Source organism: Ctenopharyngodon idella, chromosome 3, assembly GCF_019924925.1.
Source record: "Ctenopharyngodon idella isolate HZGC_01 chromosome 3, HZGC01, whole genome shotgun sequence".
NCBI classification, from domain to species: domain Eukaryota; kingdom Metazoa; phylum Chordata; class Actinopteri; order Cypriniformes; family Xenocyprididae; genus Ctenopharyngodon; species Ctenopharyngodon idella.
The window spans coordinates 8,105,768-8,133,223 of record NC_067222.1 but is presented as its reverse complement, the minus strand read 5'-3'; the positions used below and the strand labels follow the sequence as shown (position 1 = coordinate 8,133,223).

The window sequence follows — 27,456 nt, the reverse complement described above, 5'->3', positions numbered from 1 at the left end:
GTTCTCCTGTTGTCTTTATGAGTCAGAAACAGTTGTTATGAAATCATATTGTACATTACATACATCATTCATTTTGGAATCAACCGTTTCAGAATGATTAAATTACTGAATAAATGATCAAATAGGAACACTGAAACACAATGAGCAACACTTCATATAGTTAAATACATGCAGGTATGTGTGTGTGTGTGTGTGTGTGTGTGTGTGTTTTCTACAGGTATGTTGCAGGGTCGGTCAGGTGCAGGTATTCGGGCTGCCCGTCGCTGCTGTGTCTCTGTGTTCGCCTCTGCCGCGTGGAGAGAGTTTTCCGCCGCTCGTTCCCGCGTGTGTTCAGCGTGGAGACTATCCTCTCGGCCAGATCCTGCTGCAGACGCTGGAAATTCTCTCTGGGGATCAAAAGATGCACACGGAAAGATTCAATGTGTGTGATTGTAAACAGCAGGGGGTTTCAAAAGAACATTAAAGTTAACATTAAATGTTTTTAATGCAGTCTTTTTGAACACTACAATATATTTTGTGCAAGGCACTTTGAAAATAAATCTGAATTGAATGTTTTTCTTTAGGTTTATACATCTAACATGACAATAACATAAGTAGAGTGTATATATACATTGTTTAACTACAAAAGACAATTATTTAGTACTTTACATTTATTAAAGGGGTTCCTTGCAAGGGGATCAAAATATTTGGGGGTCAGCAGTTCAGTCCTGGAATCTGATTGGTTGATGACTCAGTAGTGAAATGTAAGTAACTCGACGTCTTGTTTACTGGCTTGTTGTATAAAAGCAACATCACACTCACAATTGAAGTTGTTTCGAATTGTGGCCATATGTCGTTCTGATAATAAATTCAGCATGTGCATATGTTTTACTGGTGTATTCTGGGAGTATTTTATGATTACAGGATATAAGTGTTAATAGTCTTACGCTGTTGGTGGTGTCGGCAGGTTGTATTTCTGCCCGGTGACTCCAGTCAACCAGTAAGTCATCTCCTTCCCTTTACCCTGAAACACAAACACACACGTTGTGAGTCTCTTCTGTTACTGTGAACTCTTCTTCAACAGACTGTGATTGGCTGAAGAGGCTCAAATAAGAGCCTGCGATTGGCTGGAAGCTGAAATAACAGCCTGTGATTGGCTGGAAGCTGAAATAAGAGCCTGCGACTGGTTGAAAGCTGAAATCTGAGCCTGCAATTGGATGGACACTGAAATATGAGCCTGCGATTGGATGAACACTGAAATAAGAGCCTGCAATTGGACGGAAGCTGAAATATGAGTCTGCGATTGGTCGGAAGCTGAAATATGAGTCTGCAATTGGATGGAAGCTGAAATAAGAGCCTGCGATTGGACGGAAGCTGAAATAAGAGCCTGTGATTGGTTGAAAGCTGAAATATGAGCCTGCGATTGGTTGGAAGATAAAATAAGAGCCTGCGATTGGACGGAAGCTGAAATATGAGCCTGCGATTGGTCGGAAGCTGAAATAAGAGTCTGCGATTGGACGGAAGTAGAAATATGTGCCTGTGATTGGTTGGAAGCTAAAATAAGAGCCTGCAATTGGACGGACATTGAAATATGAGCCTTTGATTGGTCAGAAGCTGAAATATGAGCCTTTGATTGGTTGGAAGATTAAATAAGAGCCTGCGATTGGTTGGAAGCTAAAATAAGAGCCTGAGATCGGAGAGAAGCGGAAATAAGAGCCTGCGATTGGTTGGAAGCTGAAATAAGAGCCTGAGATTGGTCGGAAGCTGAAATAAGAGCCTGAGATTGGTCGGAAGCTGAAATAAGAGCCTGCTATTGGACAGAAGCTGAAATATGAGTCTGCAATTGGTTGGAAGCTGAAATATGAGACTGCGATTGGACGGAAGCTGAAATAAGAGCCTGCGATTGGACGGAAGCTGAAATATGAGCCTGCGATTGGTTGGAAGATAAAATAAGAGCCTGCGATTGGTCGGAAGCTGAAATAAGAGTCTGCGACTGGACAGAAGTAGAAATATGTGCCTGTGATTGGTTGGAAGCTAAAATAAGAGCTTGCAATTGAATGGACACTGAAATATGAGCCTGCGATTGGTCGGAAGCTGAAATATGAGCCTGCGATTGGTCGGAAGCTGAAATAAGAGTCTGTGATTGGACGGAAGTAGAAATATGTGCCTGAGATTGGACGGACACTGAAATATGAACCTTTCAATTGGTCTAAAGCTGAAATAAGAGCCTGAGATTGGAGGGAAGCTGAAATAAGAGCCTGCTATTGGACAGAAGCTGAAATAGGAGTCTGTGATTGGATGAAAGCTGAAATAAGAGCCTGAGATTGGACAAAAGCTGAAATATGAGTCTGTGATTGGTTGGAAGCTAAAATAAGAGCCTGCGATTGGTTGGAAGCTAAAATATGAGCCTGCAATTGGTCGAAAGCTGAAATAAGAGCCTGAGATTGGAGGGAAGCTGAAATAAGAGCCTGCTATTGGTTGGAAGCTAAAATAAGTGCCTGTGATTGGAGGGAAGCTGAAATAAGAGCCTGTGATTGGAGGGAAGCTGAAGTAAGAGCCTGTGATTGGATAGAAACTAAATAAGTACGTCTGTGATTGGCTGGCATCTCTCCTCTCACCTTCAGGTACGTTTCTCCTCGGCGCTCGCACTCAAACTGACAGTCGGTTCGCTGCAGGATATGGATGGTCGACTCGCTCACGTGAATCTTCAGAGCTGGAAAACAGATCAGCTGCTTCACTGAAGAGTGTGTTTTTGTATATGTGTGTATGTGAATGTGTGTGTTTGTGTCTTACGCAGGCCTGTAGACTCCATCCGTGACGCTGTGTTGACCGTATCCCCAAACAGACAGTAACGCGGCATCTTATTACCCACCACACCTGCCGCACATGGACCTACACGTACACACACATGACTAGTAAGGGTCAGTAAGTTATTACACCATCCGCACATTACAATCTTGTGTCTGTTTAGCAAATTGGTTCAAAATATCAGAAAGATGCTTGGCTGAGCTCATCCAAATGGATAGAACTTGATATTTGAATGATTTTTGGCTAGTTTATGCATGTTGACCAGTAGATGGCGCTGCCACAAGATGTTGCAGGAATGATTTCTAGTAAGTTTCCACTATAACATCATCTCAGCTTGATTCTTCCTGTGTTTCTGTACCTGAATGGATCCCAATACGGATCCACAGTGGGATTCCCGGCAGGTGTCTCAGCTGGAACGTCCCCATGAACTCGAGGATGTCCAGAGCCATAAGACAAATGTCCACCGCGTGTCTGTTCCCGTTGCGTTTCGGCAGACCGGACGCCACCATGTACGCGTCACCAATGGTCTCCACCTGAACACGACAGCAAGTTCTGGCTATTTAATCACATTCTGCCTTTCATTTTTTATATTAAAACAGTTATTTAAAAACGATTGAATTAAACAATTTAAAAAATCAATATTAAAAGTGAATATTTAAATGGCTGACTGCTAGATGTTCTCTCTGAGCATCTTCACACATGTTGTGTATTAGTGCACCTTGTAGACGTCGTGGTGGTCGAGGATGCTGTCGAAGTTCTTGTAGATGTCGTTCAGCATGTCCACCACCTCCATGGGCGTGCTGTGATGGCAGAGGGTCGTGAAGCACACGATATCGCTGAAGTAGATGGTGACCTCGTCGTACAGCTCCGGCTCCACACGACCCGTCTCCTTCAGAGAGCGCACCACCGGCCTGTGTGAGAAACACACATCTGACGCTCAGAACACAATCACTCGGGTTTGAGATGGTTTATCGTGTCAAATCAGGGTCACTTCTGCTGCTCGCATAGGAACACCTGATTGACGCCCAGCAGTTGCTATATGGTTGCTAGGCAGTTGCTAGGGCATTGATATGTGGTTGCTAGGCAGTTGCTAGGGCATCGCTATGTCATTGCGAGTCAATTTCTATGGCATCGTTACTCAGTTGCTAGGGCATTGCTTTGTGACTGCAAGGCAGTTGCTAGAATATCCTGGACAATTGTTAATATGTTGATAGGTAGTTACTAGGAACATCTGGGTGGTTGCAAGGGTGTTGCTAGTTAGTTGCTAAGGCATTGCTATGTGGTTGTTTGGGAGGAAGAAGGAAAGAATGGTATTCAGGGTGGTTGCTGGAGTGTTGCTAGGCAGTTACTAAGGCATTGCTATGAGTTCACTAGGAAGTTGCTAGGGCATTGCTATGTGGTTGCTAGGCAGTTGCTAGGGCATTTCTATGTGGTTGCTAGGCAGTTGCTAGGGCATTTCAATGTGGCTGCTAGGCAGTTTCAACAACATCGCTATGAGGCTGCTGGACAGTTGTTAAGACAATGCTATTTTGTTGCTAGACAGTTGCTAGTGTGTCTTGGGTGGTTGCTGGGGTGTTGCTAGGGCATCACTATGTGATTGCAAGGCAGTTGCTAGAATATTCTGGACGATTGGTAATATGTTGCTAGGCAGTTGCTAGGATCATCTGGGTGGTTGCAAGGGTGTTGTTAGGCAGTTGCTAGGGCATCGCTATGTGATTGCAAGTCAATTTCTATGGCATCGTTATGCAGTTGCTAGGGCATTGCTTTGTGACAGCAAGGCAGTTGCTAGAAAATCCTGGACGATTGCTAATATGTTGATAGGCATTTACTAGGAATGTCTGGGTGGTTGCAAGGGTGTTGCTAGGCAGTTGCTAAGGCATTGCTATGTGGTTGCTTGGCAGTTGCTACGGTATTCAGGGTCGTTGCTGGTGTGTTGCTAGGCAGTTACTAGGGCATCACTATAAGTTCGCTAGAAAGTTGCTAGGGCATTGCTATGTGGTTGCTAGGCAGTTGCTAGGGCATTTAAATGTGGCTGCTAGGCAGTTTCTACAACATCGCTATGAGGTTGCTGGACAGTTGTTAAGACAGTGCTATTTTGTTGCTAGACAGTTGCTAGTGTGTCTTGGGTGGTTGCTGGGGTGTTGCTAGGCAGTTGCTAGGGCATCACTACGTGATTGCTAGTCAATTTCTATGGCATCACTATGCAGTTGCTAGGGCATTGCTTTGTGATTGCTAGGCAGTTGCTAGAATACCCGGGATGAGTGCTAATATGTTGCTAGACAGTTGATAAGATCTTCTGAGTGGTTGCAAGGGTGTTGCTAAGCAGTTGCTAGGGTGTTCTAAGTGGAAGTTAGCTGTACATGAAGTGCATGTGTGTCTGACCCCGGCAGCAGCATGAAGTTGAGCTGATCAGCTCGGTCTCTCTCAGCCTTGTACAGAGCCGTTCTCTCCTCCACCAGGTGCTCCAGGTTCCTGGAGTACATCTGCAGCCGGCGGATCAGGTTGTCCATGTAGCTGGCGTTGGCCTGGTTATGAAAGTTACTGCGGAAACACACAGCAGCACGTCAGTATTTGCTCACAACTCTGTGAAACGCAAGCGTCCGGCCGACATCACTCACGCACCTGAAGATCTTCCCCAGAGCGCCCTCAATCCGCTTAAAGTCGGGACGCTTCTCTGGATCCTCCTCCCAGCAGCTCTTGATCAGCACGAACAGCTACAAATATAAATGTTGTTTTTTACATTTACATAAGTGTATATTTCACATTTCAGTGACATTTCAAATCAGCAATAAAATCTGACATGAACTATTTCATAAATGTTGTTTCTTACGCACAAACGTTTATTTTAGGTTTGTCCAGCCAATGATACAGGCCATGATATACTTCAAGTAAAGTCGAAGAATGTACTTGTGTGATGTCATTTTAAACAAAATCAGGCTAAAACAAAGTTCTTTTGCTGCTTGTTTGAGGAGTTCCGGAAAAGTTTACTACGGCTGGTAAACACCTTCGAACTACCATTGGCCTGTGGCAATGATGTACTAGGTGGGTGTGGCTCGGAGGCTCCACCTTCTTTGAGATGCAAATCTTCTCTGGTTCATTTCTTCTGTTCAGTCCGTCAAGGTCAGATGTCCGTAAATGAAAACATGAACACACTGAAGAACCACTTTACAGTACAAAATGAAGTTGTAATTCTAGACACTGACACTGTTTTTCATGTTTCATACTGTAAAGCTGCTGTTTTAAAGCAATCTATAGTATAAAGCGCTGAATTGCAGAGCTGGTGCAAACATATCCACTTCGCAATGATCAGAAGCTTTCTTAACTGCTGTTTTCTCGCCATTTTTTGTTATTACATATTCATCTAAACGTCGCTCTCAGTGTCGGGATGTTCGCTAACAGTATATCACTGCTCCAGTATTTCAAACTTCTCCTAAGCGAAGAACAAAAAATAACTGTTGCCATGGTAACCGGTGCTTCAAACAGCAGCCGCAGTGACACGATTGGCTCTTTTATTTAGAAGGCAGGGCTTTCCTTGCTAGAGCTGCAATGTTTGGGTGTTTCAGTTTCTCCCATTCTTAGTAACACAAGTGAACCCTTTTTTGTAGTATATACTGTACAGTCTTTAGTAAAGGTACCTCTGCTTCAGTTTCTCCAACAGACTCAAAACTCAGATCCGGTCGGAAGACGTTTGGGCCCCGTGGATACTGAACGCGATAGATTTTCTCTAGAAGAGAACAGCACGTATGCAAGAATGAGTGAGAAATAGAATTTTATAGAACATGTGAATGTGGCACGCAGGCAAACAAATAAAATGTCTTTTAAATGTGTTTTATTTTGATTGTTTTTAGGGATGCACCGATATGAAAATTTTGGCCGATACCAATAACCGATAATTCTTTATATCTAAAAGCAGATAACCGATAAAATTTTTCTTCAAAAATATTTTTTTTGAAGAGTTTTACCATTAAAAGCCATGTCTTAATTATTATAATGTTTTCATTATAATTTTATGTAGCCTATATGTAACCCAAATTTTTGTATCTGGCCGATAATGATAATATTAAAAATGAACATATATCAGCCGATACCAACATGGTGGCTGATATATTGTGCATCCCTAATTGTTTTATTTTAAAATGATTTATTTATTTTAATTTTTACTTATTTTACTTTAATTTTTTTATGATTTAATTATTAGCTTTTCATCAACCCACATCCTACAAACTCACACAGTAAAATTATATATAATTTATTATATATAATTTTATTGTAGCATCTGCTAAATGCATACTATTTAGCATCCACATGTATAAGATAATCTAAATATCTCTGATCTCTCTTTGTACCTGCCGTGTCGGAGCAGCAGCTGGTGTGAAACGGGCTCTTCCTGAGGATGATCTCTTGCGAGATGATTGCAAAACTGTAGACGTCTCCCTTCTGAGAAATTCCCTGAACACGCATGTGCTCCGGTGCCGTCCACAGGTCTGACACAGAGAAAGACTTTATTTTCTTGACATGTTTTCAATGACTTAAAGAGACTGAATGTTAAACTGACACTCCACAAACTTTCTGAACAGCAGCTTTATGTTAAAGATGACCTATTATGCCCTTTCTCAAAGTCTTGATGTTGTTTCTGGGCTCTACTAGAACAGGGTTTCATGCTTGCATGTTCATTATTTTCCTCATATTCTCCATTGTTGCAGCTCCTCTCTTCCCAGTCTGTCAGTAACACTCTGTTTAGTTCCTGTCTCTATGAAGCCCCTCCTTCTGAAAAGCACATTGTGCTCTGATTGGTCAGCTGGAGCAGTGTGTTGTGATTGGTCAAGTGCTTCAAGCGTGTTTGGGAAATGCCCCGCCCCTTACCATAACCGCCAGTTTCAACACACTACTAACTAACTCAACCAGGCCCCGCCCCTTTATTCTGCGTATGAATTATTTAAATGAGGAATATTGTGACAGAAGAAAACTCAAGACTACAATGGAGGCGTTTCAGGGAGTTCCGAAACAGTGACACTGATATAGAGAATAACTGGAACTTTACAGAGCTTTTTCATGCTCAAACAGCAACATTACACACTAAAGATAATGGGTCCTCTTTAATGTGAGTGTTAGTAATATTATAATATGAGACATATTATAAATGCATTTGTATTATTTCTGTAGAAAAACAGGAAGTGATCTCGCTGACCTTTCCCGGGCGTGAGGATGGTGTTGCAGCCGAAGTCGGTGATCTTTACCACCATGCGATTGTCCACCACGCAGTTGGTGGATTTCAGCCGGCCGTGAACGCCAACGTTACTCGAGTGCAGGTACGACATGCCCTGATGACACAGTCACGTGATGAAGTCAGCAGAGGGCAAAGGTCAAAACAGAAGCACAAAAATAACAACTGCTTCCAAACATACGGAAGCCCATGTGTGTCCTATAATCATTATTATATTTCTGAAAATTGAAACTACTGATTCCTTAAACTGCTCAACAACAAAGCTGGAGAATCTCACGCAGCCAAAATGACAATTGTCAGTTGGTGTTCAGCCTTACAGTGTTCAAACCGGAGTCGGACACTGATGGAGAGACTCAGGAAGAAGTTACAACTTTTAGAATGCATCTGTACATTTCTGAATGGTTAGTGGATAAATTTATGTAGTTGCTGTGGAGTTGATTCAACTCATCGACTAGCATGTGCCGTCATGCTAATCTTTCCGTATGGACGCCCACTATACATAGCATACCTGTTTGCCAAACAGAGCCATACACACCAAGCTAACGTTTATGATTGCTATCAAATGGTCTAATATTATTTTCCAAAATATCGCTTGGACATTAACGCTACTTTTTTAGCAATCAAGCTTGCCAGGGTCAACTTGCAGGCTATCCAAGCTAACTAAATAGTGTTCTGTGCTCGTCTGTGCAGCAAACGACAAAACAGTTAGCATGCTTTTCTCGAACTTCTGCCATGGCCTTAAAACTGGTACACCGTTGTCGCTTGCAAAAACAAAATGGCGGCGCCGTGGGTGGAAATGTGCAGATTAAGTGGCGGTAATATTATAATAAGATCCCTTTCCTATGTCACAAGGGGAGCAAAATCTGAGCGGCTAGTTTTTTCACATGCTTGCAGAGAAATGTAATGATAATAATCCTAATATATAGTTATATATAGAGATATATAAAATGATTTGGTATGTCTGGAAACAGAAACGACATGCGTGACCTTTAAATGGACCTTTCTATGGTTTGACCCCACAGGTGAGCAGCTTGTGTTTACAGCAGAAGTCATTCATGACGTGAGGAGGTTTATGTTTCCATCTGTGATCCATCATAAAACCATTAACGGTGAACAAGTACATTTTTATAGACGGAGCAGTAAAAAGCAGCGTCTACTGTGTACATGATGAAACACACACACACCTTTGCGATGTCGTACATGACGGAGATCTTGAACTCCAGATCCATAAAACTCTCGTCGGGATATGAGATCTTATCATTCAGCACAGACTGGTGGAAAAAACAGACACACAAGGGTCATGTGACAATGATGATGATGAAGGGATTGTTTGTCCTGTGATTTACGAGTGTGAACGAACAGACGGTTTTACCCGCAGCGATCCTCTCTCGCAGAACTCAAACACCCCGAACACGCCACACTCGAACTTCACCGTCCCGTAGAACTTGGTCAGGTTATAGTAATCGATACGCAACAACTGGCCGTCAGAGAGAGAGAGAAAGAGAGAGAGAGAGAGAGAGATTAGTTATAGTCTTCAGAAAACAACACAATAATCAGGTCAATCTCAAAGAAACTTGTTCATGACACACTTCACCTTCAAAGAGAAAGAAAAAATAAGAAAATATATATTACTGTGGCCATAATATAGCCTTTATATAATCATATATGTATGTATGTATGTATGTATGTATATATATATATATATATATAAACTAATAAAAATGACAAAAACCCAATATTACTTAATTTTACAAAAGTTACTAAAACTAGAACAGAAAATATTAAAATAAAATCTAATTCAAAATATTAACAAAAATATGGCTTTATTTAGTTTGAAGTAATTTTATTTGTACATTTTTATGATTTATATATATATATATATATATATATATATATAGTTATATATTGTTATATATATATATATATATATTTTTTTTTTTTAAATAAAAATATATATATAATATAATATATAATAATAATATATACAAAGAAAATGAAGCCTATTTTTAGCACTTTATATTTTTATTATAATACATATATTTTACAAAAATTACTAAAACTAGAACAGAAAATATTTAAAAAAATCTAATTCAAAATATTAACAGAAAAAACTTTATTAATTAGTTTGAAATAATTTTATTTGTACATTTTTATGATATTATATATATAATGTAATATATAATAATAATAATATATACAAAGAAAATGAAGCCTATTTTTAGCACTTTATATTTATATTATAATATAATAATTATGATTATGATTATTCCAGATTATTTTTTGGTCTGTAATTCTAATTAGATTCTTGTTACTGTAACACAATAATATATTTTTTTATTTAAATCAGCATTAATTGAAATCACTGCAAACAATTTATATCATGCTGAATACTTTTATAAATAATACATAATTTTCCATTGCAGTACTGAAAATTTGGTGTAAAGTGTGATTAATTATGAAAATAATACAAAAAATATATAAAAAACATAAAAGCTAAAATCATTTTATATATATATATATATATATATATATATGATTAATTATACATTTATAATGGTATTATAAATTATTATTTTTTTCTTTTGTCTTTTTAAAATTCTTTCAATTTTATATTCCAATTGAATTTTTACATTTTTGTACCCTGTTCTGATAAAAATAGAGTTTTTTTATTATATTAATCCGCTTAAAACAAAAACATAATTCATTTTTTTCTTCTGATTTAAGGGTGACGTGTTGGACAGGTTTTTACAGAGTTGAGCTCGATTCGTTGCTCCTCAGAGAAGTTTCCGTCGGTGTTTCTCAGCTCCTTCAGAATGACGGGCTGCAGAAACACAGATGTAAACATTCATTATACACACAATACAAACACACACACACACACACACACACGTGTGACGGGACACACAGAACTTCTTGTCGTATCGGCCCTTGTGTATCTGGACGCTGTTGTCTCCCTTCTTATCCTCATCGATCTACGACACACACACACAGACAGCGTCACACTGAGAGGAACACAGATCATCTGCACACGTAACGACAGAAAGATGGACAGAAGGACGGTTTTACTCTCAGACTGAAGTGGTTTCTCTCTTTGTCATCCAGCGGTGTGATGAGCGATGGGGTGATGTGAGACCATTTCTTCTGATCGAAACGCACTCGCCTGTTCTGCCTGAAAACACAAACACATGCATGTCTGAACCCACTAAATGACTCAAAACTCACATCCGTCCTCAACCTGAGAGATACAGCCGGAAATGACTGAAATGATTTCACCCCAAAATCAAAAGAAAAAGAAAAGAAATTATATTTTGTATCATCTAAACGAAGCCTGTTTTTATGACCATTAAGATTCTTTGCATTTTCTACATTATTTTCATAATAATAATACAATAATATAAATATATTTTATTTCTGTAATGTGATAAAAAATTATGATTCTGTATTTTTTTTCTTCATTTTTATATATTTGTGGTTTATATTTTTTATATATAATCATGTATATCACACACACATATATATTATACATGTTCATGATTGTAACACATACAGGTCAACAAATTAAATATAAAAATGTTTTTAGTAGTTGTTTTTTTTTTCTTTAAATAATAAAAAAAGTCAGAAATGTGAGATAAAAAGTCGCAATAAATGTGAACTAAAAGCTCAGATGTCACATTGATTTTGGGGTGAAATGTGGCCCGTTTGTTTATTTAATCTCTCCTTTCTTGTATTTATGTTGTGTTTTTACGTAAAGCACATTGGTCAGCTGCTGCTGTTTAAATGGTGCTATATACAGTAAATAAACTTTGACTTTATGTGTGGTTGTACCTGTACAAGATGAAAGCGACGGCTGTGGCCATCACCACACTGAGCCCGAGGACGATCATGATGATGTGCTGAGTCTCTATACCTGAGAAACACACGTTAGCGTGATGTCATCTGTCACATGACGCTTTATAAGCGAATGCAAGCCGGTTACCGTGATCGGGTCTGTCGCCGGGCAGCTGTGATCTGTCCCAAAACAGGTCAGGATCCGTGTGATTCAGCCGTGTTTCGTTCAGAGACGTGCTGTAGACGAACAGAGTCTTATACTGACAAACACAAGAATTGAATTAGCTTTTCATTAACTTTGTATATATAATTGTATATGTACAGTTATATATACAATTGTATATATAATTTTATTTGACAAATTACATTTTAAATTTAATAAATGAGAGAGAAAGCAAGCCCTTTTCAAAGCTAAAAAGAAAGAGGTGAACAATGATAGTCAAACCCATTTTACTTCTGCAATCTGACGTAATGTGAAACAGGATATTTAACTCTTTCCCCGCCAATGACGGAATTTTTCGGTGTTGTGACGAATTTCGACCCCCTACGAAATTATTACCCCCCTTGTTGAAGTCGCTACCTGATTGTCTAATCCTAACCCCTCCCCTACACCTACTCCTAAATCTATCAATACTAGAGGGTTAATAATCATCTCACAGGAGGTCGAAATTTCTGTGTTTTCACTGTTCACTGCACTGTTAGATTAGATTAATCAACCTTTTCTTTATTTATTTTAACCCATTTTATTTATTTATTTAGTTAGTTATGTTTTATTTCTTTATTATTTATTTATTTTTACACTGTTTTTTTTCTCTAAGCTTTTCCACAGACCCACAAATATGATCATCCTCATGCGAAAGTAAAATTAAAAAGCAGCTACATATTTTTATGCCTAAAGACACTACCCATCTGATTTACATTTGAAAAATTAATATTAAAAATATGTGTAAAATATTATTTGGAAAACGTTACTTGTATTATTACTGTTAGAAGTATTATTTATTTATTTTAATCAACTTTTTAATCTATTTATTTATTTATTTAGTAATCTTATTATTTATTTATTTTCACATTTTTACACTGTTTTTCCTAAACCGGACTCCAGTTTGAAAACCCCTGATTTAGCAGATGCTTTTATTCAAAATGACTTACAAATAAGGAAAATGAGGAAAAAACACTTAAAAGTGTCTCTAAATGATCAAATAACTTATAAGAATCAATAAGAGGTCGCCATTTCTTCATATTTCATATTTATGCCAGTATGTCGCGACTCAAATTAGCATCTTTTGTTTGTTATGAATGTAATGATACGAAAAATAAGAGGTAGTGCTTTGATTCATCCTTAGTGACTCGAGTCTTTTGAATATATTCACGCAAAAGAATCGCTCACATTCACTCGGAGGCCATTTCTTCATATTTACGCCAGAATGTGGTTCCTGGACCACAAAACCAGTCATAAGGGTCAATTTTTAGAAATTGAGATTTATACTATTTGGTCGAGATACAACTATTTGAAAATCTGGAATCTGAGGGTGCGAAAAAATCTAAATATTGAGAAAATCATCTTTAAAGTTGTCAAAATGAAGTCCTTAGCAATGCATATTAGGGCTGGGTATTGACACAAATTTAAAAATTCGATTTGATTTCGATTCACAAGCTTGCAATTCGATTCGATTTTGATTAAATTCGAATCGATAAAATTTTCTCAAAAAAAAAAAAAAATCTCTCAACTAATGCTGTAAACAATACATGGGAACAGTTCTAGCTACATGAATATTGAAGGTTAAAATTAACTGATTTGTATACAAACACTTAAATTAGTGGAAGTTAATGAAGTTTTTATAATAATAAAGTTAAAATACTAACTTTACAATTATGTAATTATATTTCTACTCCAATTCGTTTTTTGAAATACATTATTTACATGGTGGCTGTTATAAAAACTTGACGGATTTATTCAAACATGCATTAAATATTAAAAAACATTATAAATTATAACGAATGTGTAATATGGTGCATATTTAGCAAAATGCTCATCTCTAGAGTTCAGTTTTATAGCTGACTAACGAGTTATGGTCACTGAATATGGTTTCTGAGGTAAATGTGACGTTAGGTGACATTGCGTAAGCTGTTTTATTGACGTCTTTCGCGTTTGAATCACTGATTGAGTTATTCCATGAGACAGGATGCTGATTTCGGTAAGTTGTACTGTATCTTTGAACATACCTTTGAGTATTCATTCATGTTTATTTCGCGCTATAACTGGTATTAAAGCGGAGGAGATGATCAGTTCATGCGCTGCTTCGCATTGCCGCCTCTCTTGATCTGAGGCTACAGCGATCTGTCACGCCACATCAAACAGCGCCAAAACGGTTATTTTTTGGAATTTCGTAATAAAATGGACAGAATTTGAAATCTGAGACTTTGTTTCATATCAAAAGTAACTAAGCACAAAGCTTATTGCCATTTATTAGATGGGAAGAGCGCTACAATGTTCTATTCATTCATCAACTGAAAACAGACTAGACTAATCGATTCTTGGGATTTAAGAATCGATATCGGTTCGTAAAATTGAGAATCGATTAAAATCAAGAAATCGATATTTCTTACCCAGCCCTAATGCATATACACTCACAAAAATAAATTTGATATATTTACGGTAGGAAATTTACAAATTATCTTTAATTAATATTAAAGATATCTTTATCTTTACTTAATATCCTAATGTTTTATGGCATAAAAGTAAAATCGTTAATTTTGACTCATTCAGTGTATTGTTGGCTATTGCTACAAATATACCCGTGCGACTTATGACTGGTTTTGTGGTCCAGGGTAACAAATGAGTGTCTTTTGAGTGTTATTATGAGTGAGCAAGTCAAATTGTTCAATCTTCATGACTCCAGAAGAAGAAGAACACACTGACTCACTTTGATTGAGCTGGATGTGTAAACCACAGACAGATCGAGATCTCTGTCTCCGCTGGCGTCTAATTGATAGTGTCCACCCACACCTGAACACACACACATCATATCTATCATATTAACTTTCAAAACAATGAGTGCTGATCCAGTGTGGTGTTGTTTTTTCAGCTCTTACCTTCGAACGTCGTGTTCCTGAAGAGATGCTCAATGATGCCGCTGCTCTCGTCGAACGGCTGGTTCTTCATCGCCAGCAGATTGTCTCTCATCATTTTGCCAAAGAGAACCACGGCATCATGATAACCCACCACATAATCATTTAGCGCCTACAGGATGGGAGGAAACTGAGGTTTGCTGGTCCGTCATTTATTTAAAAAAAAGAAGCTTGAAGCATATAAAGAACTACATCAAATGACACTTTAACATGAACCTCAACGCAAAGAAAACGAGTGAGAGAAAGACGGACTGAGAGAAGTGTGAAGATGGCGCTCTACCGTTGCGTTGGACTTCCAGACCGAGTGGTTGGAGTAGCTCCTGAAGCTGTGCATGGTGACCACCAGCACGTTTCTCATGTGTTCGAAGCTGGACTCGTTGGTATGATAACCCTCACTGAAAGACACATCACAGTCAGCGCGAGCGACAGTCATGTTATCTGAGACGGGATTATGGGAATCACAGACTTACTTGTACAGGTCGATCAGGACGAAGACCACATTTGAAGGAATGTTGATGTTGTTCTTAGCGGAGAGAACGTCATCTGGAGTCCCACACAGGACAAAAACTGTGAATCAAAACATGGATGCAAAGAGTTTACTGCTATGACAACAGAGAAAAAATAAATGTTTATAAATATATGGATGGATGGATGGATAGTAGGGGTGTAGTGGTACATATATTCATCCCGAACCATCACGATTCGGTTCATACAGTCAGACGACAAATACAGTCAGTCAGAGGCTATCCACTCTCCAGTCCAGATGGGGGCAAAATACAAAAATAATTGAAAAATAATTTTATAATTAGATTTAGAAGTTAATGCAAAACCTACCTTATATGCAATTCACGTTTTTTTTTTTTTTTGTTATGTTTTTTTTGTATTATTTGAGTGTTGATAATTATATCCTCAAATAAATAGCAACTGAATTTAATAGTTTGGGCTCTTTTGTTAATTGTAATCTTATTAATATTATAGTAATGTGCAAGAAAGGGCTCCCTATATAGTTTACAGCATTAGCTGAGATAGATTTTTTTATCCATAAAAAATGCTAATTATGATTTAATTTATATAAAGAGAAAGGCACAATTTGTTCAATAAACCACAGTTTAATAAAAAAGAAAAAAGAAAAAAAAAAGCAATTTTATGTTCGGTTTTCTCCCCTCTGCTGTATCGAACCCATACCGAACCGTGACTTCAATACCAAGGAACATACCGGTAAGTAGGTAGATAGATAGATGGGTAGGTAGATAGATGGGTAGGTAGATGGGTAAGTAGGTAGATGGGTAGGTAGATAGATGGGTAAGTAGGTAGATGGGTAGGTAGATAGGTGGGTAAGTAGATAGATGGATAGGTAGATGGGTAAGTAGGTAGATGGGTAGGTAGATAGATGGGTAAGTAGGTAGATGGGTAGGTAGATAGATGGATAGGTAGATGGGTAGGTAGATAGATGGGTAAGTAGGTAGATGGGTAGGTAGATAGATGGATAGGTAGATGGGTAGGTAGATAGATGGGTAAGTAGATAGATGGATAGGTAGATGGGTAAGTAGGTAGATGGGTAGGTAGATAGATGGGTAGGTAGATAGATGGGTAGGTAGATGGGTAGGTAGATAGATGGGTAAGTAGATAGATGGATAGGTAGATGGGTAAGTAGGTAGATGGGTAGGTAGATAGATGGGTAAGTAGGTAGATGGGTAGGTAGATAGATGGATAGGTAGATGGGTAGGTAGATAGATGGGTAAGTAGATAGATGGATAGGTAGATGGGTAAGTAGGTAGATGGGTAGGTAGATCGATGGGTAGGTAGATGGGTAGGTAGATAGATGGGTAAGTAGATAGATGGATAGGTAGATGGGTTAGTAGGTAGATGGGTAGGTAGATAGATGAATAGGTAGATAGATGGATAGGTAGATGGGTAAGTAGGTAGATGGGTAGGTAGATAGATGGGTAAGTAGGTAGATGGGTAGGTAGATAGATGGGTAGGTAGATAGATGGGTAAGTAGATAGATGGATAGGTAGATGGGTAAGTAGGTAGATGGGTAGGTAGATAGATGAATAGGTAGATAGATGGATAGGTAGATGGGTAAGTAGGTAGATGGGTATGTAGATAGATGGGTAGGTAGAAAGATGGGTAGGTAAGCAGATGTATAGGTAGGTAGATAGATAGATGGGTAGGTAGATAGATGGGTAGGTAGATGGGTAAGTAGGTAGATGGGTAGGTAGATAGATGGGTAGGTAGATGGGTAAGTAGGTAGATGGGTAGGTAGATAGATGGGTAAGTAGATAGATGGATAGGTAGATGGGTAAGTAGGTAGATGGGTAGGTAGATAGATGAATAGGTAGATAGATGGATAGGTAGATGGGTAAGTAGGTAGATGGGTAGGTAGATAGATGGGTAAGTAGGTAGATGGGTAGGTAGATAGATGGGTAGGTAGATAGATGGGTAAGTAGATAGATGGATAGGTAGATGGGTAAGTAGGTAGATGGGTAGGTAGATAGATGAATAGGTAGATAGATGGATAGGTAGATGGGTAAGTAGGTAGATGGGTAGGTAGATAGATGAATAGGTAGATAGATGGATAGGTAGATGGGTAAGTAGGTAGATGGGTATGTAGATAGATGGGTAGGTAGAAAGATGGGTAGGTAAGCAGATGTATAGGTAGGTAGATAGATAGATGGGTAGGTAGATAGATGGGTAGGTAGATGGGTAAGTAGGTAGATGGGTAGGTAGATAGATGGGTAGGTAGATGGGTAAGTAGGTAGATGGGTAGGTAGATAGATGGGTAGGTAGATGGGTAAGTAGGTAGATGGGTAGGTAGATAGATGGGTAGGTAGATGGGTAAGTAGGTAGATGGGTAGGTAGATAGATGGGTAAGTAGATAGATGGATAGGTAGATGGGTAAGTAGATAGATGACAGACAGACAGACAGACAGACAGATAGATAGATAGATAGATAGATAGATAGATAGATAGATAGATAGATAGATAGATAGGTCATGTGATGTTTACTCACTGTTGCTGTGTCGGTCCTTATTTTCCAGTGCTTTCTTCAGATCCCCTTGGTTCCTCAGCATCTCTCTGGATATGTTGGAGGCGAAGAGAGCGGATGGAGCCTCCAGAGCATTAATGTACCTGACGGACGAACAGACGGACATCTCAGAGTGTGTCTGTTGTGTCGTGTTGTCATTTATGTATGTTATTGAGCATACCAGAAGCATTCCTCTGTGTTGTTGAGTTTTTTATAGATATACGCTGTTTTCCACTGCGGTTTCACGTTTTTGAAATACTTGTGCCAGAAGTGGACAAAGAATTCTGAGATTTTGCGTGCCGGAGGAAGCAGCCGGGTCAGTTTCTCCTTGTAGTCGCAGGAAAGACCGAAACTCCCAGCTGAGATGATGGGGATAGTCAGCGTCAGACCGACCTCCTGACTGACAGACAGACAGATGGGTCATTGAAATTTGGTGCAATGACTTAACAGAATTAGCTATAAAGAACAAAAATGCAATTCTACATATATTTTGTCGTTATTGAAATTAAAATATTTGTTAGTTAAAATAGCTAAACTGAATGTATTCTGTTGTCCATTTAAATTTTTCTTTTAAAAGAAATCTGAAATTGTATTTATTAGAGTTAGCCTTTGGCTCAACACATTGAGTAAACAAAGTGGGTCTTGTTCCTTGGCTATGATGTTTGTTTTATTTGCTTATTTATTTATTACTCCTTTTCCTTCTGTGCTGTTGGTCTCCCTTTTACTAGTTACTATTGTACAGCACAATGGTCAACTTTGAGTTGTTTTAATTGTGCTCTATAAATAAATAAAACAAACAAATGATTATGCCTGCATGATTGCCAAATGTACTTTAAAAAATTTAGTGGTTTTGAGCTAAGGCACGTTCACACCAAGAACAACATCTATAACGATAACTATTTTAGCGTCTTCACTAATGGACATAATAGCATTCTGTTTATTCAAAATCCATCCGACATTAAAGCATGGGAGCATTTTAATCGTTCATCAGCTAAACAAAATTGCTCTGAAAGTGATTCCATCGATGTCGTGCCTCTGTGTCTTCATCACTGGGGTGGTGTGGACTCGCTATTCTCTTACACTCCAAAAAATGCTTGGTTGAAAATGGACAAACCCAGGGAATGGGTTGTTTTAACCTAGCGTTTGGGTTAAATGTTTGCACAACCTGCTGGGTAGTTTTATTTAACTCAACTAATAAATGAACATCTATTAATAAGTTTAATGAATAATAATTCAACAATAAACATTTATTAAATTGCCTCTGGTAATTACACTCTAAAAAAATGCTGGGTTGAAAATGGCCAAACCCAGAGGTTGGGTTAAATGTTTGACCAACCTGCTGGGCAGTTTTATTTAACCCAACTATTGTTTAAAAATTACTATATGTCTGGCTTAAAATGAACCCAAAATAGGTTGGAAATTAAAAATCAGACACATAATTACAAGAGGCAACAATAATAATCAAAAGGTGGACATTTATTAATAAGCAATTTAATTAATGTTTATTGTTTAATTATTATTCATTAAACTTATTAATAAATGTTTATTTCCAACATACTTTGGGTTCATTTTAAGCAAGTAATACAGTAATTTTTAAAGAATGGTTAAGTTAAATAAAACAACCGCTGGGTTAAAACATCATTAAGTTAATATTATGATTATTATTAGTAGTATTATTATAACAACCCAATTGCTGGGTTTTTCCATTTTCAACTTGGGTTGTTTTTAACCCAGCATTAGTATGTGTTCATTTTAATCCAGCCATATAGTCATTTTTAAACAATAGTTGGGTTCATTGAAATTTGTTGTTCTTTTAATGTTTGTCAAAAAATGTTGTTTTTATATGCTACAAACTGGATTGTGTCACAGAGAATATTGTTGTGACTCTGTTATGGTGCGTTCACACCAGACGCGAATGAAGCGTTAAGCGCGAGTGATTTACATGTTAAGTCAATGCAAAGACGCGATAGACATCCTGCGGCACAATTCGTGCAAATAAGGCGTCGCGAATTGAGCGTTTCGGCCGTTCTTTGGCGAATATTCGCGCCACGTTAACCAATCAGGAGCTTGCTCTAGTAGTGATGTGATTACGACGTAGCGAGAGGAGGCAGAAATATGAAACAACAACGGAGGACAAAATCATCTTCGCTGTACAATACATCTTCGTACTTTTATAGAAACAGGAATAAAAAGGATCTTGCTTGGAAGAAAGTGAGTGAGGAGGTCGGAGAGTCTGGTAAGTTGTAAAAAAACGTTCCTTACTCAATTTGAGCTATATATATATATATATATACATATTGAGACTACAAGCTAGCTAAAGCCGGCAAACTGAGCTTATTCGCCCTATTTTACAACTACTTTCCCGCTGACGAGTTGATGTGTTTATTCAGAGGAAGTGTGCAGAAACGAGACTGGAGCCGCCTGGCAGAAGCGAATAGCGCGATTTATTCGCACAAGCCACGTCTGGTGTGAACGGCCCATTACAATGACAATAAAGAAGTCAGAGGCGTTCACACCAGATGAGACTTGCGTGAATAAATCGCGCTATTCGCGCATAGTTGGACGCTTGAACATTTTGAGTTTACTTGCTTCATTCGCGCGTGAAATTTGCTTCACAACAGATGCAAATTCGTGTCATGAGAGGGGCTTCTACCAGGTGGCTCCAGTCTCGCTTCTGCACACTTCCTCTGAATAAACACATCAACGGGAAAGTAGTTGTAAAATACGGCGAATAAGCTCAATTTGCCGGCTTTAGCTAGCTTATAGTCTCAATATGTATACATATATAGCTCAAATTAAGTAAAGAGCATTTTTTACAACTTACCAGATTTTCCGACCTCCTCACTCACTTTCTTCCAAGCAAAATCCTTTTTATTCCTGTTTCTATAAAAGTACGAAGAGTATCGTACAGCTCCGGGAATCCGCATACAGCGACGATGATTTTGTCCTCCATTGTTGTTTCGGATTTCTGCCTCCGCTCGCTACGTCATAATCACATCACTACTAGAGCAAGCTCCTGATTGGTTAACACGGCGCGAATATTTGCCAAAGTTCAGATTTTTCAACTTGCGTGATTCACGCGATTCACGCGTCAAACGCCCGAAACTCTCAATTCGCGCCGCCTCATTCGGCACTCACTCTTAACATGTAAATCACAAGCGCTTAACACTTCATTCGCGTCTGGTGTGAACACACCAACTGCCCAGCACGTTGGGCAAGCATTTAACCCAAACGCTGGGATAAAACAACCCAATAGCTGGGTTTGTCCATTTTCAACCCAACTTGGGTTGTTTATAACCCAGCATTTTGTAGAGTGTAGAGTTAATGATTAACCTATTAAAACTTTATGGTTATATTTCTAACGGCTTTAATAATGAAAATATACTGGTAGTCTACTACTTTTGCAAGACTATAATCACATTCTGAAAGTGAAAGTGACGGTGAACCTATACTCTGCATTTAACCCATTCAAGTTAATGCACACACATTAGGAGTAGTGAGTAGTGAACACACACACACCCGGTGCAGTGGGCAGCCATTTTGCTGTGGCGCCAGGGGAGCGATTGGGGGTTAGTTGCCTTGCTCAAGGGCACCTCAGTCATTTCCTGCTGGTATTGAGACTCAAACCCGCAACCTTCAGGTTACCAGTCTGACTCTCTAACCATTAGGCCATGACTGCCCCCACTTTATGTAATACTTGGGATAACAGTTTAAAATCAGCCTATTGATAAATCCAATAGGCTTTGATTGTTTCAGTTTAACTTACTCCACCAGTTGAAACGTCGCGTATGTGCAGGACGGGCCCAACATCACACATCCGAGTTCACTCTTGTTCTAATGGACAAAACAAACGGAAAACAGCATTACATTTAACCGTTAATCAGCGCTGCAGGGTTTCATCCACACTGGTTTAAATCTTCACCATAATGAAGTGCCATAACCAGAGTGCCTGAGGACAGACAGTTTTAATAAACCTGAACGTCCTTTAAACGTCCTTTGAGCTGATGTCAGTGAAGCAGAACTCACATGCAGTGATTTGAGGATCTCCACAGCCTCGCACGTACTGCTGCCGCAACCCCTGCGCCGGTAATGCGTCGTGTTGAACCCACTGAAATGCGCCTTGATCTGGAAGTCTAGGCCTACAAGAACAACAAACCACCGTGTTTGAATCATTAACTTTATACAACATAAGCTCAATCTCTTCTGGTGGTTTTCTTCTCATTCTGACTTCATGCCTCTATTAGCATGGACTTTAAATAGATTGTATTTCTTTATTGGGCACTTAACTAGTGCACTCTTAAAAATAAAGGTTTTTTATTGGCATTGGTAGTTCAATGAAAAACCTTTAACATCCATTAAAATTTTCCAATGCACAAAAGGTTCTTCAAAGTGAAAAAATATTATTAAAATGTTCTTTACACTAAGAAAATTTTTTTCTTTTAAGAACTGTTAACTAAAAGGTTGTTTTGGAAAACCTAAATACTTCTTTTATGCACTCTAGAAAACGCTGGGTTCAGACTGTTGGGTCATTTTGTTGGGTTGTTTTTTCCATTGTTAAATAGTTTTTGTATAACTCAGTCACTGGGTTAGAGGCTGGTCAATCTCATGCCGCATTCCAGGCAACCCGTAACCTGTGTTTTTCCAACCTTCCACCTGTGAAAGTGTACTGGAACGGCAGTCAAACCCGTGACTTCCCACCCGTGAACTCGTACTACATCGATGTACTTCCAGTTCCACGCTCTGACGTCACAACAATGGCAGCCCCGCGGATGCGTTGTTTATGCAAGTGGTACACGGTGAGAAATAGACTTTAGGACAATATAACGTTGGAGAGTGGCCAAATCGTTTATTAAAATAAGGTATTGCTCCAACGTTATTTATCCGCAAATGTTATGCATTATCAGCAGCTATACTACAGCTAGTTTTCAGTCCATTGAGTGCATTAAATCATAATCATGCACTGTTCGCTGTTTGCCAGAAGAGAACTGGCCCCCCGACTGAGCCTGATTTCTCCCAAGGTTTTTTTTCTCCATTCTTATCACTGTTTTGTCGTCTGATGTCACCTGATGGAGTTTGGGTTCCTTGCCACTGTCGCCTTTGGCTTGCTTAGTTGGGGACACTTGATATTCAACAATGTTTTTGATCTGCCTGCATTGACACCATTGTATATAGATAAATGAACTAATTATTGATTTTTACAACCGAATGAATCAGTACTGAATTTACTTAAGCTGGACAAAATTATTCACCAGTTATCACTGTAAAGCTGCTTTGACACAATCTGCATTGTAAAAAGCACTATATAAATAAAGGTGACTTCACTTGACAAGAATAAATTAATACCAAATACACTTCCAAATATACAAATAATGTAAAATAAAATGTATAACAGCTTCTCTTGCCTTATGCGCCATTTTTCCTCCTCCGTTTCCCTCAAATAAGCAAGGAGTAAGCACCTTTGGCCATAGAAATGATTGTAAATGAGCATATATACCCCGTACGGTCCACCATGCTGGTTTGTTTACATCTGGCTACCACAATTCCTTGCGCTCAGGCAGTTTGGTATGACTTGCCTGGAACGCTACAAAGTCGTGAGTCGTTGTTTTAAGTCGTGACTTATGGGCTCAAAAACCTGCCTGGAACGCAGCATCACTGACAGTGTAAATAATATAACCCTGCCCACCTGCCCTCCAGCACAACAACCATTACTACAGCAACCCAGCTGTTGGTTTAGCGCGGGCTTTTTGCATCCTCGTTAGGAGAGAGCAGATCTCAATACCGCCGAGTTGGCGCTTTACCTCGGTAAATATGTTCTCAGAACTGTTTGTTTATGTGCAGGTTATAAGGAGCCTGCCACGACATCTTTCGTTTATGAGAAACGCGGAGCAGCTGTATGAGGTTCGCAGCTCTCACGCCGAACAACGGCCCATCACCGGCTCAGATTTCGGCAACACACCGCTGCGCTTACGACAGGAATATGTGCAAAATAAAGTAAAACTAAGCGAAGCGGAGCGGAGAGAGAACTTTGAAAACTGGCTGCAGCGACAACTTTTAGTGCTGTTCGTTGGTGTGAGAAAAAAAAAAAAATGCCCAAATATTTGTTTCTAACGTAAATTATTAAATGTAAAAGTAACTAAAAAACTTTTAAGAAGCAATTTCGTTTAACTGCATAAGCTGTATTACTGAGTTATAATTTTTTTTTTTTTGCACTTTTCCCACTCACATACACATGTACACGTTTTATCTTGCTTATATTTTTGTGCCTTCCTGGGTATGTTCAGCTTTTAATTATTACAGTTGCCTGTGTTGTTACTCAAGTAATTCTGTGTGTGATTTTAATTTTCAGTGTGTTTTGAGTTAATTTTAAGCCAGCAATATAGTAATTTGTAATCAGTAGTTGAGTTTAAGTATGTTGGGGCAAATATTTAACCTAGCCAGCCTGGTAAAAACAACCCAACACTGGGTTTGTCCAGTTTTGACCCAGAGCTGGGTTGCCAAAACCCCCTGCAAAAACCCCCATTTTGGAACCTCAATTTTTAAGAGTGTAGGTTAGGAAACAGTCAAGTTAGTCTTAAAACTACCAAAGTCACGTGATTTCAGTAAACGAGGCTTCGTTACATCATAAGTGTTTCAAAATTTCAATGGTTCACCACTGGGGGGTGTGACTTTGGCAGTTTGATACGCACTCCGAACCACTGATTCGAAACAAAAGATTCATAAAGCTTCGAAGCTTCATGAAGTAGTGTTTTGAAATCACCCATCACTAGATATTGTTAAATAAAGTCGCTATTTTGTTTTTTTGGTGCACAAAAAGTATTCTCGTCGCTTCATAACATTAAAGTTGAACCACTGTAGTCACATGAACTGTTTTAACCCTTTGACACGTACGATCACACCGGTGTGATTAGAACGTTCAGCGCATCACGTGATCAACTGCCAAATTCAAATGTGCTTGCTTTGGCTGGCGCCAAGCCAGAGCCAGACGCGCTTAGCGCTTTTCATATCACAAGTATGCAGTGTTTTCAAACACATACAGTAATGTTTATTTTAGGTTTCAGACATTTAAATACACATGAGTACTAGCAAAACAATACATTTAGAGTTTGTAAAATACACACTGATGTCTATAGAAGCGGAAATAACAATCCTTTCCATACAATTAGATGAAACGTTTTATTCATGTCAGATACACATTGTGTAAGTAACTTTAAGGATTACTCTATTCTTCCCCAGTTCACCGACTCACTTACTTTCATGTATTTCGGGAGAAGTGGATGAATTCACGTTTTGTAAATCCAACAGATCCGATTCTCTGTGCGGCGCAAACAACATGGCGGCACCCATCGCGCATATGGCTCAACTACCGCGATCGTTATAAGGGTGTTTAAACAGCAAAACACATCCACTTGCACGTATTTGACAATCGGAATATATTTCATGCTATAGTTAACAAATTTGTGAATATTTTGAATAAAAAAGGAAAAATGTAATAAAAGCAGACCATCAGTCAAACAGCTCTGCAGTGTGTTACGTGACAAGCAATCACCATGGAAACAATAAAGTGATGAGTTCTAAATAATGGTCACCTTGAAAAACACATGCTCAGCCAGAATATTTTAAACTTACGTGTGAAAGGGTTAAATACGTCTTTAGTAACTTTCTGGGCATTGAAAATGTTAATTATCTTGCTGGCAATGGAGGGCTCACTAAACCATCGGATTTTATCAAAAACATCTTCATTTGTGTTCTCAAGATGAACGAAGGTCTTACGGGTGTGGAACGACATGAGGGTGGATAATTAATGACAGAATTTTCATTTTTGGGTGAACTAACCCTTTAAGCCCTGTTTACACCTGGTATTAAGATGCGTTTTAGTCAATCAGATCACAAGTTGATGACTTTAAATACAGGTGTAAACGGAGTGTAAAACGTTTTGAGCTTGTCCACATTCGACTACTTCCAGAGGTAGTCGAAAATGCATTCGGATCCGGATTGCTTTCATAGTGTAAACGCTCATGTGGTCAAATGTGTTCGAACAGCCCCAAAAACTCTGACCTACTGACCTAACGTGTAAACATTATGGGAAGCGCTCTAGCCAGACGGGATTTAAACTTTGTCAGTTTGGTTTGAAGACGAAAAATGTACCAAGCACAATGTTCTCTCACCATTCCCTGATTTCTAACACACACTCTCAGCGTTAGGCTGGTCTTGAGGCTTATCAGTGCGGAAACGAAAGCTGCTGCTCTCTGTATGTTTTTCCATCATCTCCAGTTGTGTTCATATGTAAATTGCGCAAACTTATTTTGTCCATTAGATCGAAAGATCTGTAAAAGCCCATACATTTACCCGCCCATAGACCCTCCCCTCAAAGAAATCAGAAGTGGTTGAAAGTGGACAAAAGAAATGAACAAATACTAGCATTTTAATCATCAGCATCAGTTTCATGAAGTTGGTCATATCAAGGTCATATCAAGGCTGATCTTGTCCAAATTCGATCATTTAGTTTAAAAGTATTGTCATTTAGAGTAAAATGTAAGGTTTAAGTATATATTTCAATAGGTAAAGCATGTTTTAGATCATTATACAGAACAGATACATGATGTTTACTATTGTATCAGTTTGTTTTACTTAAACAGTTTACTTTAACCTGTATTGCTTCAACTTAGTAAATTTGATCAACAGCCTACAACAGCCCAAACCCGGGCTACTGAATAACATGACTATTTTTTAGACCTCATATATCAATGGTCTTTTGCAATAAATGTTTTCTTCTGCTAGTTTCTCTTACTAACCTGAAGTCCCAATCGTCCCACTTGTACTTTATTTTTGATTTTCAGGATATACAGCTGCCTCACCTGCATCCTGGTTTTTTTTATTCTCCACTTCGACAGCCATTTTCACCACGTCCTCCACAAACTTCAGGCTCCAGGGCGAATCTTCATCTTCCAGTAGAACCACGTTTAGCGTGACGGAGGAGTTTCTGCAGCTCAACACGTTGAAACCAGAGACACAGAGCACAGAGCCGAACCAGAACCAGAACAAACCCAACATCCCGTCCACAGTGAGTGTCCTTCAACAGACGCCGCTCAGTTTAATGCCACAGTCATTCCTGAAGCCCATAACTCCTGATTAATTCCATCAGAGATGTCCGATCAACAACCACATCGGCCACATGCACACAGATCACATGATGTCTCTGAAAAGACATTCTACACCGACTGCAGCGAGATTTTTCTGCATTTGTGTTTTTACAGGAACCAGAAGGGGAAATGCGCGCTCAGGTGTGTCTCTGCACGTTAATGAACAACCAGCATCAACCTGATCTGAGGAAAAAACCTTCAATGCTCTAGTTTCTGCTTTGTGTTTGATCAGAGACGACATCTACTGACCATATCATTTAACTTCTAATAGGTCCATCAGCTACTGCCTACTTTGAGTTAAATCCATGTGCTAGAAT

At 38.8% G+C, this 27,456-nt stretch overlaps 1 protein-coding gene and 1 long non-coding RNA gene across 2 annotated transcripts; one reads left to right on the top strand and one right to left on the bottom strand.

The window, feature by feature from the left end:
* Nucleotides 1-9: 9 nt before the first annotated feature.
* On the bottom strand, nt 10-27,436 carry gucy2ca (guanylate cyclase 2Ca). Its single transcript, XM_051889049.1, has 27 exons — nt 26,855-27,436; nt 22,026-22,138; nt 21,766-21,833; nt 18,181-18,399; nt 17,985-18,103; nt 15,442-15,538; nt 15,252-15,366; nt 14,936-15,083; nt 14,767-14,849; nt 11,988-12,099; nt 11,837-11,918; nt 11,078-11,180; nt 10,923-10,983; nt 10,761-10,834; nt 9,384-9,488; nt 9,196-9,282; nt 7,976-8,108; nt 7,134-7,271; nt 6,423-6,511; nt 5,410-5,501; nt 5,170-5,328; nt 3,506-3,698; nt 3,146-3,320; nt 2,773-2,871; nt 2,598-2,692; nt 927-1,003; nt 10-386 (listed from the first exon to the last, which is right to left on the bottom strand). The coding sequence occupies exons 1-27, from the start codon at nt 27,048-27,050 to the stop codon at nt 212-214; spliced, it is 3,207 nt and encodes a 1,068-aa protein (XP_051745009.1). The 5' UTR covers nt 27,051-27,436; the 3' UTR covers nt 10-211.
* On the top strand, nt 15,545-17,945 carry LOC127510093 (uncharacterized). The gene is made up of 3 exons (XR_007929477.1): nt 15,545-16,637; nt 16,846-17,509; nt 17,570-17,945. It is a non-coding gene; the product is annotated as an uncharacterized LOC127510093 (long non-coding RNA).
* Nucleotides 27,437-27,456: the final 20 nt, after the last annotated feature.